Source organism: Sordaria macrospora, chromosome 1, assembly GCF_033870435.1.
Source record: "Sordaria macrospora chromosome 1, complete sequence".
Taxonomy (NCBI): domain Eukaryota; kingdom Fungi; phylum Ascomycota; class Sordariomycetes; order Sordariales; family Sordariaceae; genus Sordaria; species Sordaria macrospora.
This window is the reverse complement of record NC_089371.1, coordinates 8799842-8815465: the sequence shown is the minus strand read 5'-3', so window position 1 is coordinate 8815465 and position 15624 is coordinate 8799842. Positions and strand designations below refer to the sequence as shown.

At 51.2% G+C, this 15624-nt stretch overlaps 2 protein-coding genes across 2 annotated transcripts; both read left to right on the top strand.

Moving 5' to 3' along the window:
• Window positions 1-8332: 8332 nt before the first annotated feature.
• Window positions 8333-10797, top strand: SMAC4_04824 (uncharacterized protein; the record flags this gene model as incomplete). Its single annotated transcript, XM_066090190.1, has 5 exons — window positions 8333-9025; window positions 9228-9282; window positions 9535-9614; window positions 9691-9965; window positions 10040-10797. Exons 1-5 carry the CDS (start codon window positions 8565-8567, stop codon window positions 10795-10797), a joined length of 1629 nt encoding a protein of 542 aa, XP_065945916.1. The 5' UTR covers window positions 8333-8564.
• Window positions 10798-13823: 3026 nt separating this feature from the next.
• SMAC4_04823 (uncharacterized protein) lies at window positions 13824-15535 on the top strand. Its single transcript, XM_003347469.2, has 2 exons — window positions 13824-14449; window positions 14521-15535. Exons 1-2 carry the CDS (start codon window positions 14250-14252, stop codon window positions 14918-14920), a joined length of 600 nt encoding a protein of 199 aa, XP_003347517.1. The 5' UTR covers window positions 13824-14249; the 3' UTR covers window positions 14921-15535.
• The last annotated feature ends 89 nt before the right edge of the window (window positions 15536-15624 follow it).

Here is a 15624-nt window from a genome sequence, read left to right as displayed (position 1 = left end):
CTAAAGGTGACTGAGCACAATTGTTTTGAGCTCGAGATATTCAATCGGAGTAAGCAACTCTTGTACGAGTTGATGTTGTCGGTTATATTAACTACTTCTAAACACCTTATTTTCTCTTTTTCTCCTTTTTTCCTTTAATCCTTTTCTCCTTTTCATTTTGTTGTTTCTTTCGTACGTCTCATGAATGAGCGCATTTCCGGACGTAAGTAAGTAGTCTAAGAACAGGAAGCGAAACGGACGGGTGTATCCAATAATGTCCTATTTTGTCTCCTTTTGTTGCCGTGTAGGTCAAGCTCGGACGTGATTCATACATCTAAGTTTCGGGTCCTCATGGACCATGGGAAATCCTTTTGCCAGCTCTCCATCTCCTGAATTACATTCCACTTAGTCTCGTATTCATTCTCAGAGCAACTGACTACTCACAGGCTTGAGAAGGCCTCCCTGAATTGGCATCTCACCAGACTCACTTCTGGCCGATGACACTTCGACATCTAGAATAGTCTTGCAGCTTTTTACACAAGACAGCCATCTGAGCCCTACTAGTAAACACCGTCAATATCACGTTCATTTTACCACAAAAACCAATTTGCGCTGGCACCTCCATCCCGAACAAAGGGAGTGCCTCCGTTGAGTTTCAACCTCTTAACACTCAAAACATCATCACCTAGCACCTCAGCATCACCAATACTTAGAACCAGAAAGAGAGGGTTCATGATCCGGTCTGTGGATAAGGGAGAAAATGAAGAGGAGGAGGAGGAGGAGGATGATGATATTGATAGACTGATTGGAGAAGTGTATCGAGCAGGGGTGAATGGATGGAGGAGGCTTTTTGGGGGATGTTGCCGGTTTATGATTTATGGGGGACGTTGTTCTTGTGAGAAGGACGCCAACACGAAGGTTTCCTAGAAGACGAGGGCAAGCATTCGCAACAGATCTTTGACAACTCCAACAATAAAGAGATGGACAAGAGTATAGGTGCCTTCTTGTTCCCTTGCCCAAAACCCACTTGGTGAATTCTTGAAAGTCCGTCACTGACGTTTTTCCCAACTGCCTGCCCTTCTCCGAGACCATCCGCCCCGACACGACCGCACAGTCCACCCCGTACCTTCCACTCCGTGCCTCCCACTTCCTTCACTCGCCGAAGCGCAAACAGCCACATACATCGGACGAAATCATTCTGGATCAGTGACCACCTGCGCCCCGGCCCGCCGTACTTCGTTCGCCCTTAATGAGCTGCCAATCCAGGCCGAGTAGTCAGGATCTCCTAGAGACCAGATACCCGCCGGCACTGCCCGGGTAGCGCAACTGGTCCCATTGAGACACTCTTCAGTGTTGCCGCACTCCGGTCTCACAAAGAGGCCACGAGTTCGAACCGGATCATGTCACGTTTTCTTTCGCCGAACGGCTGAGATTGCGGATGTTGACACATGGTCCACTCATCCTCGAGGAGGAAGTAAAGTAGATAGTTGATATTTTTTTTTTTCGTTCTCCCATTTTCCCAACCCTTTTTTTTCTTTTTTCATCGCCTCTGGTATCACAATTGTTATTCGCACAGAGTTGGCACTCAGTCGTTGCGATGAACTGAGGAGGCGGATAAGTAGCAAGGCCAGCTGATAATACCACGGTGCTGCCTAGACATGTGCCTGTCTGAAAATAGTCAAGTCAGTCTAGAGATAAAGTACGGAAGGCCGGAAACGGGACGGGTGTAGCCTTCATTAGCGAGTACCGTATTGGTCACAGTTCTTCTGTCTCGATCAAGATAAGTGCTTATGACCAAATGATGTGTGTACCACGGGCGGGAGTGATGATCGTTGAGGGCCAGCATTCAGAGATTGACAATGACTGGCCAAGTTCAACCTTTATCGTGGTCTAGGCATTCACTGCCAGTGTCTGTCACATCTCCCACATCGGAAAGACATCCCGAGTGTCTCCATCTCTAGGCGCTCATCCTCATTCCCGAGTCTCCGAGCAGGGAATGGCGTGCGCTGGGCTTATTGGCCTCTGAGATATGCTGGTGCTTCTGTGAGAGGGTGTGATGTTATCCGAGACACTGTGGCTTAGTGATCTGAGTTCCTTGACGAGCACCAGACTTCTCTCATGCCTATCAGGCCTGGAGATGTAGTAACTCCTAGTACCTTCTGGTATCCCATATCGTGATCACATATAGCCTGGTTCACGAGGAACGACCGTCCATCCTTTGCCATGTCCTACCGTTCTGGGGAAGCACATCGTGTGGTATGCCCAATTTCCGGGCAGAACGAAGTGGATCACCTGGTCTGCTGGCGGTTATAGCAAGGCGAGAGTGAACCATTGGACAGCACTGCTTCTCTGCTCATCGTTACCCATATGAAGCATCATATCGGTACCGGTGCTGGGCCTTGGTGACGGCCCATATCCAGTGCGTCATGAACCTGTACCCCTCTCGGATGTTCCATTGCTAAACGGTTGAGATCGTAACTGCAAATGGGCTGCAGATATGAGGAGTAACATCGGCAGGGTGAGCCATGAGCATCCATAAGCCCATGTCTCTCGATAACCACCAGACATCGAGCCCCCAGCAGCTCTTTGCCAGTACTTCCGGCTGCGCGTGTGTCCAGTTAAGAGTGACGCTGACAAGACGATTTTATGCAACCATTCTTCGATACCCTATGCCCACGTCTGGTCTCCCTACCCAGGGGGTCATCGTTCGCTGAAGTGGGGGTACCCTCTTTGCAGAGATGGCTGCCTTGGCCCCATAGTAACCTTGCCTTTGGACAAGATCCAAAGCTCGCCTCGACGAAAGTACGGCGAGCGGGAAAGTTCCATTTCTGGACGGTTACTGAAGTTCCCGTCTATGCCGCCCTGTGTTGTCGTCATGGCATGACAAGGTCTGCCATCGGTTCGAAGATTGTAGAGGACGGTCTGGTGTCTATCCGTGCGGCAAGTACCGGGAAATGCAGATGTCTGGGGCGTTGGTGTTGTTGCTTGAATTCGTATCCCAATGCAGTTCCCTGCAGAATCGGAAGTTAGCCTTGATACACTCACTATCTTGACAAAAATGTTGGGAGTGATGGAGTTGCACCACACAGTATACAGTATGTCAACTCAGGGGAACAAACACTCGTCGGTTGCCTGGCAATGGGGAAGAACAAGACGACAGAGTAGCAGTAGCAACCTGAGATGGGCTCGCATGAATAAAGCCCTGTCTTGTTCCCATGCCTCTGGTCCTGATGGCGCTTGATGGTTCATTCACTTTGCAACAGTTAAGATGAGTGTGGACTCGAAGTCTGAGATGTCGTTGTTTTTGATAGAGTGAGTGAAAGCACGCTCCAGCACATGATGCTGACAAGTTGTTTCATCGACGACCTTCGCATAAATGCGCACGGATGTAGAACGTCTGGAAGCCTTCCTCAAGCATCCTGCCAAGCCAAGTCAAGAAACGAAAAGGGAGACGGGCATCATGGAAAGGCCTAGACTGAAACAAGCAAACAAACAAACATAAACCAAACTCAAGAGAGAAGGACCATCGAATGTTCTTGGACGATGATCATCTTCCATTGTCACCTGCGCACGTTTTTATGCGCACGGTCTCGGTTCGTCCCATGAGGCGCCCTTCAGTCATGCTGGACGGTTATGGTGGTGACGTTGAATCCCGGCAACGAAGTGGTCGATGTCTTGTCCAAGACTCATAATCAAAACGAGTGAAAGGGTGAATATTTCGGCGAAGAAGTCACCAGGATGCCAAGGGGTTGTGGTGGTTGCGATGTTGGCGGTTTGTGGGGGAACCGGAAATCCGGAATCCCAGACACTCGAGCGTTGACGAAAAAAAGAATTTTCACAGACCCAAAAGAGCTCGGAGGCAGGTCTTCCGGTCCCTTGCCGGTCCCTTCTCGGAACAAGACTGTCCCAATTTGTGACTTCCAAGTCAGTTTTGAAAATCTCCAAAGTTTCGGGAAGGAACCTCGAGGCCGGCTTGCAGGAGAGCTGCATCTCCAATGCCGTTTCCCAGTTGATAATGTCTGTGCACACACTAAATGCTTAGCCTGAAGAAGATCCCCGCACGGTGGTGGAGCCTTTGACAGCTGTCACTGGCCCACAGGTGCCGTGACGGGAGTGGCAGATCCTGCAGGACTCCAAGACGCCCACATCGATTCGGCCCGCTCCAGCTCCAAGTCTCCAACGCCAGGACCTCAATTCATCAATGACATCCAACATTGCAATCAACCAAACTTTAAGCAATCAACCTCTCCAATCCTCCATTTTCCATCACCACGCAGGTTGCCCTTCGGCGAGAACCCGCCCGCACCGTTTTTTCTTTCCTTCCTACCATTACCAAACTCAATCGGGTGCTACTGTTCACCCAGTCCCAGGTTCTCGACCACCATGGCTTGTCCTATTTCCAGTCACTTCATCCTTTCAGTAATCGGATCGTGGCATCACCGTGTCTTCTTCCGACGTTGCCTTCGCAAGCAAGGCCCTGGCAAGCAAGGCCCTGAATATCTAACCATCACGTATCTACGGGTATCTCAGCTGCATCAAATCAAGACTGACCGTCGTTGTATCAGTCAGGCCCACGAGACGTAGTGGTCATGGCAAGGGAGTGTGTGTGGACGAAGGAGCGCGCCTGCAGACGAATGGCAATGAATCCAGCCCCTGATTGGACATTCTTTGCGAACACTCAGTATTGCCAGCCCATCCAGTATAAGTCGTGGCTCGACATATAGCCTCCTCCAGCAAGGATCGTTCTCGACATGGCCGGTTGGTTGTCGAGTTTGGACCTCCTCGCGCCCCTCCTCCCATCATACCTATACTTGCCTTGGCGCCCTTTGCACTCTCTCTCGCTCTTGCTGACGAGGCACAGAAGCGGAGACTTGCAGTTGGGACAACACTGGCTGCAATGCGGTGGGATTCTGACAACTCGAGAACATCTGTGCCTCTCCCGCGGAAACGGTATACCCTCTCCGACTGCGCTGTCCGACTCGTCGAAGACGCGGCTTCCGCCGCGCGGGAAGTTGCCGCGCACGGTACGGATCCGCTTCCCTCTTTGGCGACTCAGTTGATAGGTGTGGCGGAAAACGCCAGGGCTGGTTGATTGTCAAAGGACTCGTTGAGGAGTCAGGACCTGCCTCCGCTGTCAACGTGTGGGTGTGAGCTGGGCCAAGGGAAAGCGAGCGGTACTTGATTGCCATCAGACCGAACCCTACACCACCTTGTGACTGCCTGTCCGTCCCGATGGAGATGTATGCTCACCGATCGGGCCACAGATACAAAGTGGTGACCCGGCGAATAAGGTCATCTAGAGGCTTTGATGACCTTTGGTGGTTAATTACAACACCACCTGCCGGCACGACAAACCACGCTATGGACTCGTATCACACACCAAAGTCTGGGCCATTTCAGCCTCCAATCTCGGTGCCTACAACCGCCGTACTCTCATATTTGCTTTCGGTGGTCTACAAACGGGCCCGAGCCTGGAGCTCAGTAAAGGGCAACACACGCACAAGGGTTTGTGAAAAACCCGGAGCGGAAACACGACGAGCCGAACTTGGTAACTCCAGGCTGGATACCACCACAAGGGCAAGGCGGGGCACGGGACAGGAAAGGTAGGTCTTGCCGACCGTTACGTCGATATCCATGCCAACAGCAGGCAAGTGAAGGCGAGGTCGCGGCTGACGCCCGGATATGATATGGCGGCCGCCTATCTAACATATGCACTGACCTCTCCATCGACACTGAGCTTATCACAGCGAAATCTGCAAACGACCTTCCACTGCTGGTATCCCATCTCAGCGGTTGAGGACGGCTTGTTATTGCTGATGGACGCCCGGTAACGGCCCAGTGGTCGTACCTAGGCTGGACTATGCAAGTTGTGCGATTGTGACATTCTGCTGTACGCTTTCTCTGGGTGGTAGGGCAGTCCGGCGAGGTATCCCGTCTGAATCCCGTCTCACGCACACTGCCTACCTAACCCCCTGTCCGGTTGCTGGCTGTTCACTGCTACCATAGCACAAAACAGGACAACCTGGAATCCGAAATGGCTGTTTTCTACTCCCCGGTCACAGCTCGAGCACGACAGATGAAGCGCCGCTGCATGAGGTGACAGTTGCAATCCCAGGTACCGAATAGCTACCTCTCCATGCAACCCGTTCAGGTTATACCTTACACTGCACCACCACATGCTACTGAGCGTTGCTTTTCTTCATTACACCCGCGGCCAAGATGCCCTGTGCTCCCTTGATTTCTCGCAAGTGTCCGTGAGCAAGTTGCTACAACGTCGTCGCCTGATATTCAACAAGGCCTCCTTGCCTTGTGGTCGCCATAATGGGCCATTATCATGAACACTCCGGTGGCCTAGTGGCTGTTTCGCGGTCTATTCGCATTCGTTTGTGAGCGCTAACGTGCTATAGACTTGGGAAATATACCACTCACAATAATAGCACTATATAGAAGATCTCTTATTCATTGACCCGCACAAGCTACCACGATACAGCAGCTGATGATTTACCAGCACAACCTCTCTCTGGAAATTGGCATATTAGAAAGATCAATACTCGCTTCCAGGACATCTCAGCTTCCCGTTCCAGCGGGCCCTCATACCTTTGACGTCCCGCCTTCAGCAAACCGATACTACGGTGAGAGCGGGGATAGTCCAGGATGAGGCTGACTGGACATTGCATTTCCGAGAATTACCAAGGTTTAATATCTCTCGAACTTGAGTAGACATTTGAAATAATCTCTATCAGCCATATCAGTGATACCACCCAAAAGCACATTGAGATCAAATTTCCCAATCTCCACAGCAAAACTATGTACAGCTCACCCCAAAACGACAACAAAATACCGACGGGAAAGATGAAAAAGAAGTGAAGTGTCCATGAGCTGTTCCCCCCATTAAGCTTAGCACCCCCAGTCCCAACTCCAACTAAGGACTCTGCGGCTGATGAGCTAAGGTGCCCCTGGACTGGACTCCCGTCTGACGGGCATTTGCACAGTACTACCCGACGACGGCAGTAGCCAGCAGCTCGGCAGCGGACCTGACTTTGCTTGTCAACATCTGGTTTCCCGTCGTCTAGATAGCCAAAGTCAAACCGCTACAACGTCAAACCAGATGCACACTTCATGTCTTGCAGAACCTGACACAACAGCGAGTTATGTAAAGGTAAAACGGACAGGCAGCGGTATCCCTTCCTCTCTAAAAGAGCTTAACTGCCTGTGTTCAACAACAGCTGCACAAACGCCGTCTACAAGCTCCAGGTAGAACCAGGGGGCTGCGTGTCGGAGACTTAAATTGCATGGACTGTGCAGCAGCTTCTCAAAGGTACAGCTACACGAAACACTTTGAAACCGCCAATGAGAGGGTCGACACGAACTGAAGAGCGGCCCCAAAAACAGCTGTAAGAAGAGCTCCACACGCACCAATACAACACAGGCCTTACGTTACCTCGCACCACTAAGAGACCCCTGGCTCCCTGGACGACCACCATTCTGGGGAAGCAACCTCACTTTCACTTTCACAGTTCGCACATCCCATTTCACACGCAAGCGGAAGTCAATCATCAGCAGCACACAGACACATATAACACGGCTTCGCGGGGGGGGGGGGATTTTAAATGTGGGCAAGGATATTAAAGAGTAAACTGAAGTCTCTCTTCTTTTTTCCGGAAGAGAAGTAAAGTCACGTTCAAAGCAACCTCACTCAACCCAGGAATAGAGGCTCACAAGTCTTCAAAGACACAAGGCCAAGGCATAATCGCTGGCTCGCAAATAATACATCCCTTCACCCTCTCTTCACTTTTAACTTGAAACCCGAGTCCTTGGACAAACTCGGCAATTTCTAGCTTTCAACTTTTCTCGGTCCCGACCCAATAACCTTTCGTCATCGTCATCTCACTATAAGTTGACCTGACACTTTTTACTTAGGCGACTCGTCAGTTTTGCCAAATCATCTCTCAGGATCCCGTCACTGCATTCCCGAGCGACTCCCGTCAGCCTGGACACTGCCTCTGCTGGAAAAGAGAGCCCCCAAAAAATCCCAAACGTGCCCCACGCTGCTGCCGCTCCTTCGGTGCCACTGACCGAACCCGCCCGCCACCCCTCATTCCACCTGAGCGGCTCTCCACAAAAACCGATCTCCAACCCAACAGAGAGGTACCCGCGACAGCTCCGATTCAAGGGTGTTCCTGAACTTCCTGACAAGCTACGACATCTTGTACCTTTCTTTCTCCAAGAGCTGTCGTCAGCGCTTTTGTTGTTGTTTGGAAGAAGAACAAATAACAAAAGCTCTTGTACGCCCACTTCCCTTCCCTTGCGCCCACCGAAATATCAACCGTGGTTCACCTTCTTTTGGATCGGATCCAGAAATAAAGGAGGACAAAAAAAGACCCCTACGACTTTTACTACCTGGCTCCTAGACCCCGACTCGAGTCCGCTCCAAGCCTCCAGGGGATCACCGATCAATTGCGCGCCGGCATACATACCTACCTACCGACCCAGCAACAAGGACCACTGCAACAGACAAGACATACCATATAGCCATATTAGAAACAGAGAAGAACAAGAAGGACGGAACAGTCAACAAACACAAGATGCAACCGTATTCTTCAAACCTGCCGCACCAGCTGCCGCCCGACCACACGAGCTATCACCACGATCCTCATCACCACCACAACCCTCACGCGTCTCCATACCCCCCGCGTCATCACCAGCTGCAGCAACAGCAACAACTGCCCTCCATGGCCCCTCCCAACGCGCCACCGCCGCCCAGCCATACAAACTCATACCAAGATCCAACAATGGGAGCTCCCACCACCATGTCCGGCTCCGGATCTTCAGCTCCTCCTCCTCCTCTCGGCCCCGGTAGCGGTGGTCCTAACAGCCACGGAGACGGAAGCAGCCACGGCGGCCAGTTACAATCGACTCCGCCATCCCAGCAGCAGCAGCAGCAGCAACAACAAGAACGGGTGCCCTTGACGGTCGAGGAAAGGATGCAGCAGGAGCAAAATCTGAAGCCATACTCGGGCACGGATAGTCAGGGGAGGATGTATTCGTGAGTTGATTTTCTTTCCGATTTTGGCATACCTACAAGAGTACCCTTGGTTTCGGCGGCCTTTCTGTTTGCGATTGGCGGTGTCAGAGAGAGACAGAAAGAGCCAAACAAGATACGGGAAGGCAGAGAGACAGAAAGAGCCAAGAGACGAAAGACAAGAAGAGACAACAAGGGCTAACCCGGTTTCTTTCCGTTCCATAAGGCTCGAAGTTGTGCAACAACCACAACGTGCGCGAATGTGTGGTTTTGGTGACAAGGTACGTGTGGATTTATGGCTTGCTTACGTCTGTCTGGCTTGCTGCTGGCTGGCTGCCGGCACAGGACATCGCACATGGGCACATTGGCGCATTCGTTCGGCGGTCCTCCAACCAACCAACCAACCAGTGTTGCCTATCACGTTGTGTTGTGCAGTGTTGTGTTTCGCTCTACACTGGAACAAACAGTTTCGATCCGATCGGTCGGTGGCTTAGAGTACATATGAACTAACACATGGGGTAAAAAAATAATAGGATCGAAGACCTATCACGCCGCCTCCCTGTGTAAAGCTGGTCATCAGAGACGCGAAGACTGGAAAAGAGATTGATTGCAAGTTAGTAACCAAACCTTTTGTTTCCTTACCCCTTCCTCTATAGAGCTGGCGATGGCTAACATGGATTTAACACTAGTGAAATCGAATACTCAATGTTCATCTGCAACGTCAGCCTATACACAGAAGACGCCCTAAAGGAAGTAAACCTCGTCCGACACACGACCTCCACGCCCTCAATCTCGTCCACCACACCGGCTTCGTACGCCTCGCTCGAGCAAACGACGCCCGCTTATTCGCATATTCTGCCGTCGAATCGAGATGTTGGTGGCTATGGACATCATCAGGGGATGTCGCCGTATGGGGGGAACCAGGGCATGAATCCGTATGATATGCAGACGAGTCCTTACCAGGGTATGTTTATGTTTACCCCGGCTTCTCACGATGTGATACAGTATTTACAGTAAATGCTAACAACGAGACGACAGCCGGCTTCGTAAACGGAAACCCCTACGGCGCCCCCGCCCCCACGCACTACCAATACAGCGCACCACTTCCACCTCACCAGGCCGGACCATACGGTGCCCCGCGAGGACCTTACGACCATCCTGGAGCTCAGTACGGCGGCGGTATGTCTGGTGGTGTAGTAGGCGGACCTCTCCAGCAAAGAATGTCTGTCAGCGGTGCCGGTGGCCAGAGTGGAGGAGGACAGCAGCCCCAGGGCATGTTCACGAGGAACTTGATTGGAAGCTTGGTGTGCAGCGCGTTCAGGTTGACGGATACGAACGACAAGATTGGGATTTGGTTCGTGATGCAGGATTTGAGTGTGAGGACTGAAGGCGTCTTTAGGTGTGTACCCCCGTTTCCCAGTTCCCTGCCTTTCTTCGTTCCCTCCCCCCGTTCTTTTGCGCTCCAGCCCCATTTCCCCCTATCACAACCTGGACCATTGAACTGTACTGACAAATTTTACCAAAAAAGACTCCAATTTTCCTTCGTCAACGTCGGCCTCCCCACCCCACTTCCCTCCTCAGGATCTTCTGGAAGCAGCACAGGCATCAACCAATCCAAGGCGCCCATTTTGGCTTCAGTCTTCAGCGAGCCGTTTCAGGTCTATTCGGCAAAGAAGTTCCCAGGAGTGTGCGACAGCACGGCTTTGAGCAAGTGTTTTGCAACACAGGGGATCAAGATCCCTATTCGCAAAGAGGGGGCGAATAGTAAGAATAATGAGGATGATGATGATTATTAGTCAGGTTACGGGTCGAGGTTTGGATATCATGGGCGAAACATTGCCAATACTGGGGCCGCAGAAAGGATGAGTTTGTGCATGGACCATGTCGACCTGGAAACAACACCGCAGGAGCTCAAACCCCCACGGGGACGAATTCACGGCAAACGAGGGTAGGGTCACGAGAGAGGGCGGAAAGATGGAAACAAATCGAGAAAGAGAGAGGATTTTGGATTATAGCATATCCGATCACGAAACGACTGTCAGAGATCTTTCTGCGTGGTGGCTTATTTTGCCAGGACACGATCCATTTCAACACAAGGTATGTTTTGGATCTACGGAGGTGGGTTGGATGTCCAAGGGACAAAAGACAGAGGGGGCTACAGTACGAGTTGGGATATGAATGAAAGAATTTCGGGAATTGAGGATGAAACGAAATGGGATATCTTGCTGCTGTTCTAGCTTATGGTTATCATGTTGGCTTATTATTCTAGAATTGGCGGGACCATTATGCCCAATTGCCCGAAGTCAAGTACTACAAGTTGTAAATACTTTTTTTCTTTTTTTCTTTCTTACCCTTACAGTTCCTTCCACATTGCGTTTCTTGTCACTGGATCTTCGGGGATTGCACAAGAAAGAAGAGGAGAGGAGAGGAGAGGCGCTGGCGGTTTCTTCTGTTTTTGTTTTTCGATTGCTTTTGTATGTATGTAGTTCGATTATAATGAGAACTTCACGGCTCGATATACTGTCCAAAAACTACGTCTCGGACCCACAAGTGCAATTCACATTTAGTTTCAGGATTTATTTGGGATATACGGGACCGAATCTCAGTCCGGAGAAATCCCACGTTTGAAGGATAGAGACACGGACGGATACTGTGTCCTATATGCCCCCCCGCTACCCTTACCTCCGTAACTTCGTTCGGATCGGAAGGGCGTCTGCACACCACCTGGGACGAAGAGTGCGGTTTTAAGCGGCCGATATGGTACAGTAGAAGCTGAGGCACCTCCTTGCATTCTGCCGATGGCAAATGGCAAAAACAAGAGTAAGTAAGGAAAGGTAAACAAACACTGACCCCTTTTTCTCTCTCTCTCCCTTGTCACAACATAGCGAGATCAAATCCGTGGATTGCCTTAATCTCAAGCCGCACAAGACTACTCCAATAGTTAGTAGGTAACTAACTGCTGCGAGGGTGGAGGCATGGGAGTCTTTCCGTCCGGACTCGGGCCCGGGTGCTGGACCGGGATTCTCTCACTGGGGAGACCCGGGTAATGTGCCGCTTTTCTCCACTTTTTCCCGGTTGCGACGATCGGATACAATGCCGGATCACCGCCGGGCAAGTGCCGACTGCGGTTACCCGCTCCGGAAAAGCAATCGCACGCACACCGAGACTGTCGAAACTGCGCAGGCTGCGCAGGTACCGATTCTTCCATTTACATATCTTGTTTTTCAATGACGGGACTGACATTCGAAAGAAGTGGTTGTGTCATTCCGTTCACATCGTCTTATCAGAGTTGATCGACGACCATGCTGCTTGGTATTGATAGATCAACCGAGATATCAGAAGATATCTAATAGTGGCACTTCAAGATTCGGGAGATCAACAAGATAAAGTGAGCAAACAGCCCCCGCATACGTAAGGATGACATCTCGAGGTCAGGAACCAAGTTTGTGTTGATTCGACTTGTTGATCTGATGGTGGTTTGCTTGGTAGGTAACCACCCACCTACCCAGCCACACTACCACCGTCCTGGAAATCTAGCAAACGGTCCGTGTGTCGACGACTCAGCTGCATGCCATCGAAAACGTGGGAAGCGTGTTGTCCCATCAATTGCAACGAGCGGTTCAGGTGCTGAATCCCTTCTGTCCGTATTCTAGAAACATTCGTGACTTCCGTGGCTCGGGGGTTACGGTTAAAGTTGATGATTCCATCTGGATAAAAGTCGGGGGATCTCCCGTGCCAAAGCTGTCACGGGACAGAAAACAGGAGTCAGCTCAGTGCGTTTTGGGTCTCATCTGTAACCATCAATAGTCACGAACTGTTTGTCATGAGACGAGTCCGATGGTACTGCATTTCCAGTTCGGGGAAGCCGTGAGCGAGGACCCTCCGGTCGGCCTAAGCGGTGCTCTCCGTCGCCGGAATTTACTCCGCTAGAACCCCGCTGGGTCCGGCCACGGTCCCGCCCGGTTGTCGGCAAGGTGAGTGGGAACTTTTGATATCAAACCCAATCCCTCAACACCCTTCCTCGTCTTCCAAGGCAAAGTCGGTCTTCTTGATATCATCATACCTCCTGGTCCTTGATATTGACATTATACTTCAGAGAGGTATGGTGATATCGAACTGCACTTATTCCCATCAAGGTTATCGAAGGAAACGTTTACCATACATACAAGGGTTCGTAATGTTACTCACCGGTGCGGCCGGTCACCCAGTCGGGGGTGCCCCATCGATCAACAACAACCAATCCATCGTGCCATCCACGCATTCCAAGAATGTACGTAACAGGAACCTCTTTCGTTGGCCGAGCACATCGTCTGCTAGATGGTGTCATTTTGTTCTTGGCTTCGCCTGCTCCCGCGTGTTCTCCGCCCTGCTTGGCTTTTTTTTTGTTATTTGTTCTTGGGTTGGGGGTCTTCGCTTCTTCATCAAGCTCGACCTCGCTAAAGTTTTTCTTCTTCACGATGACCTGGGACTCTGGGAGGCTGTGAAGTGTGTGATGTCAACGCCGAGAAGGACGAGACCCTTGGAATTTCTTGTGAGCACGCAAGGGAAAGAAGCAGAAAAAAACCTTTCAGGCCCTTGTGATCGACTTTTGGCAGCAGGCGGGCTAAGAAGATCCTTGTTGTGCTGTTCGGGGGTGGTGGTTTCCATGTCACAGCACGTTTTGATCATGCGGTGCCCTGTGAGGTCCAGTGAGGGAGCTGCCTGCCCCGGCTTGTCCGCTGCTGGGCTGAACTGAAAAAGGAAGGGTTTTGCCCACTTCGACCACCCCTGCCTACCCTCCTCTGCACCCCTCCCTCCCAAGTGTCCCCGCCATACATTGAGGTCTGAGTGTGACAAGAAACCGAAAACGACAATCCAACACGATTTGCTTCGAACCAGGAACAAAGAACAGTGGTACGAATATAAGACGCATTCTATTCCCAGAGTTGGGACTTCTTCAATCACATCCATTTCATTTCTTGGACAATCAACCGCCCGAGTCATAAAGATATCAGCCGTACTACCCGCGCATACCAAGCATACCTTACATACCAGCACATCTCCAACTTCTCCAATCGTCAACTCCCTCGTGACGACCGACATATATACAACAAACAACCCGTCTGCAACCCCAAGTTCTTCCTACGTCAGAGACGCTGCATAAGACGCGATCGTCCCCCGTGTGTCGTCAAAAACCTTTGACGCAACCACTCAATTTTGGCAACTCATACCATACCATACAACATCACACAGTCGAGACGAGAACACAATGACAGGCCACTTCCAATCATCAGGCCGCGGCGGCGCCGGCAACATAGTAGACAGCTCCAAGTCCCCTCGCATCCAGCCCGAAGACCTGCAAACGCCAACCCTCAAGACGGCCATGGTGACGACTGGCCGCGGCGGAACCGGTAACATGGCGAAGAACTCGGATCCCGTTGAGACAAGGAAGAGGCAAGATGTTGAGCCGTATGTGTACCTCCCTTCTACATACCTCCACACCCTATCCCGAACAACCATTAACCTTTGTTGTCTCACAGTGTCGTCCGCCGCGACTCCTTCGGCGCCACGCATATCGGCCGTGGCGGCACAGGCAACGTATTCACGGCCGAAGACGCACAAGCCGCCCGCGAAGCCCGAAAGAACGGGAACTCTGCAGTCGAAAAGGAAGACGAGAACCACCTGCACTTGCACAACCTGCTGCACCCGTCGAGAACACATAATGGCCATCACGGCAGTGGAAGTAATCACCACAAGGAAAATAAGGTGAATAAGGACACTGCTGTCGCCGAAAGACAAGGTCATAAGAAGGGCGAGAAGAGCGAGTCCGACCTCGGGTGGGCCGAGAAGGGCAAGAATTTCTTGTTTGGGAAGAAGGACAAGACTAATGAGAAGACTGAGCGCAGCTCGGAGAGGAAGAGTGGGAATAGCTCGTCGTAGGGGCGTTGATTTTTGGTGCGGTTGGGTTTAGGTGCAGTTGAGGACAAGAGGGGAATACAACTGGAGTGGACGCTGGGAGACTGCGGTGGTGTCATGGTGTTCGGCCAGACCCGAGCTGGAGTTAACCTCAAGCCGATGACAGCTGCTGTCACGACACCCACGATCCTCTTCCAACCTTCCTCCGAACCGCCAACGTACCGACGTCTGCTTATTCGCGGGAGGTGGGATTTCTTTGATTCATCACATTGTTTATACCCAAGGGAATTTGGCGTTAATGGGCTATGGGATTACTCGGATTATAATGGCTTGGAATTTGTCAGGAATGCCTGCCGTGTCGCATGGCAATGGGGTTTCCTCTTTTCAACATTAGGATTTTTTGGAACGAATGGTTTATGACGGATGTGCTGAACGCAGCACGGCAAAAGGGAAGCCTTGACATTGATACAGGCGAGGGAAAAAAAGGGAGTTTTCAAAAAGTTTCACCACTCATGGGTTTATTTCTACATTTTTTGGGGGCCGCTAGGCTTTCATGACTTGAATGCTACGATATATCTGTTTCTTGGTTGGCGGTTTGTCGGCCAACATCACTAATTTCTCTCTATATAAGTGATGACTCATGCTTGTCGGGAGTTTCTGTTTCATGTTGAAGAACTTTACTTTTCGCCGGAGAAAGAGACGGAGACAAGAGACATTACACCTGCCTA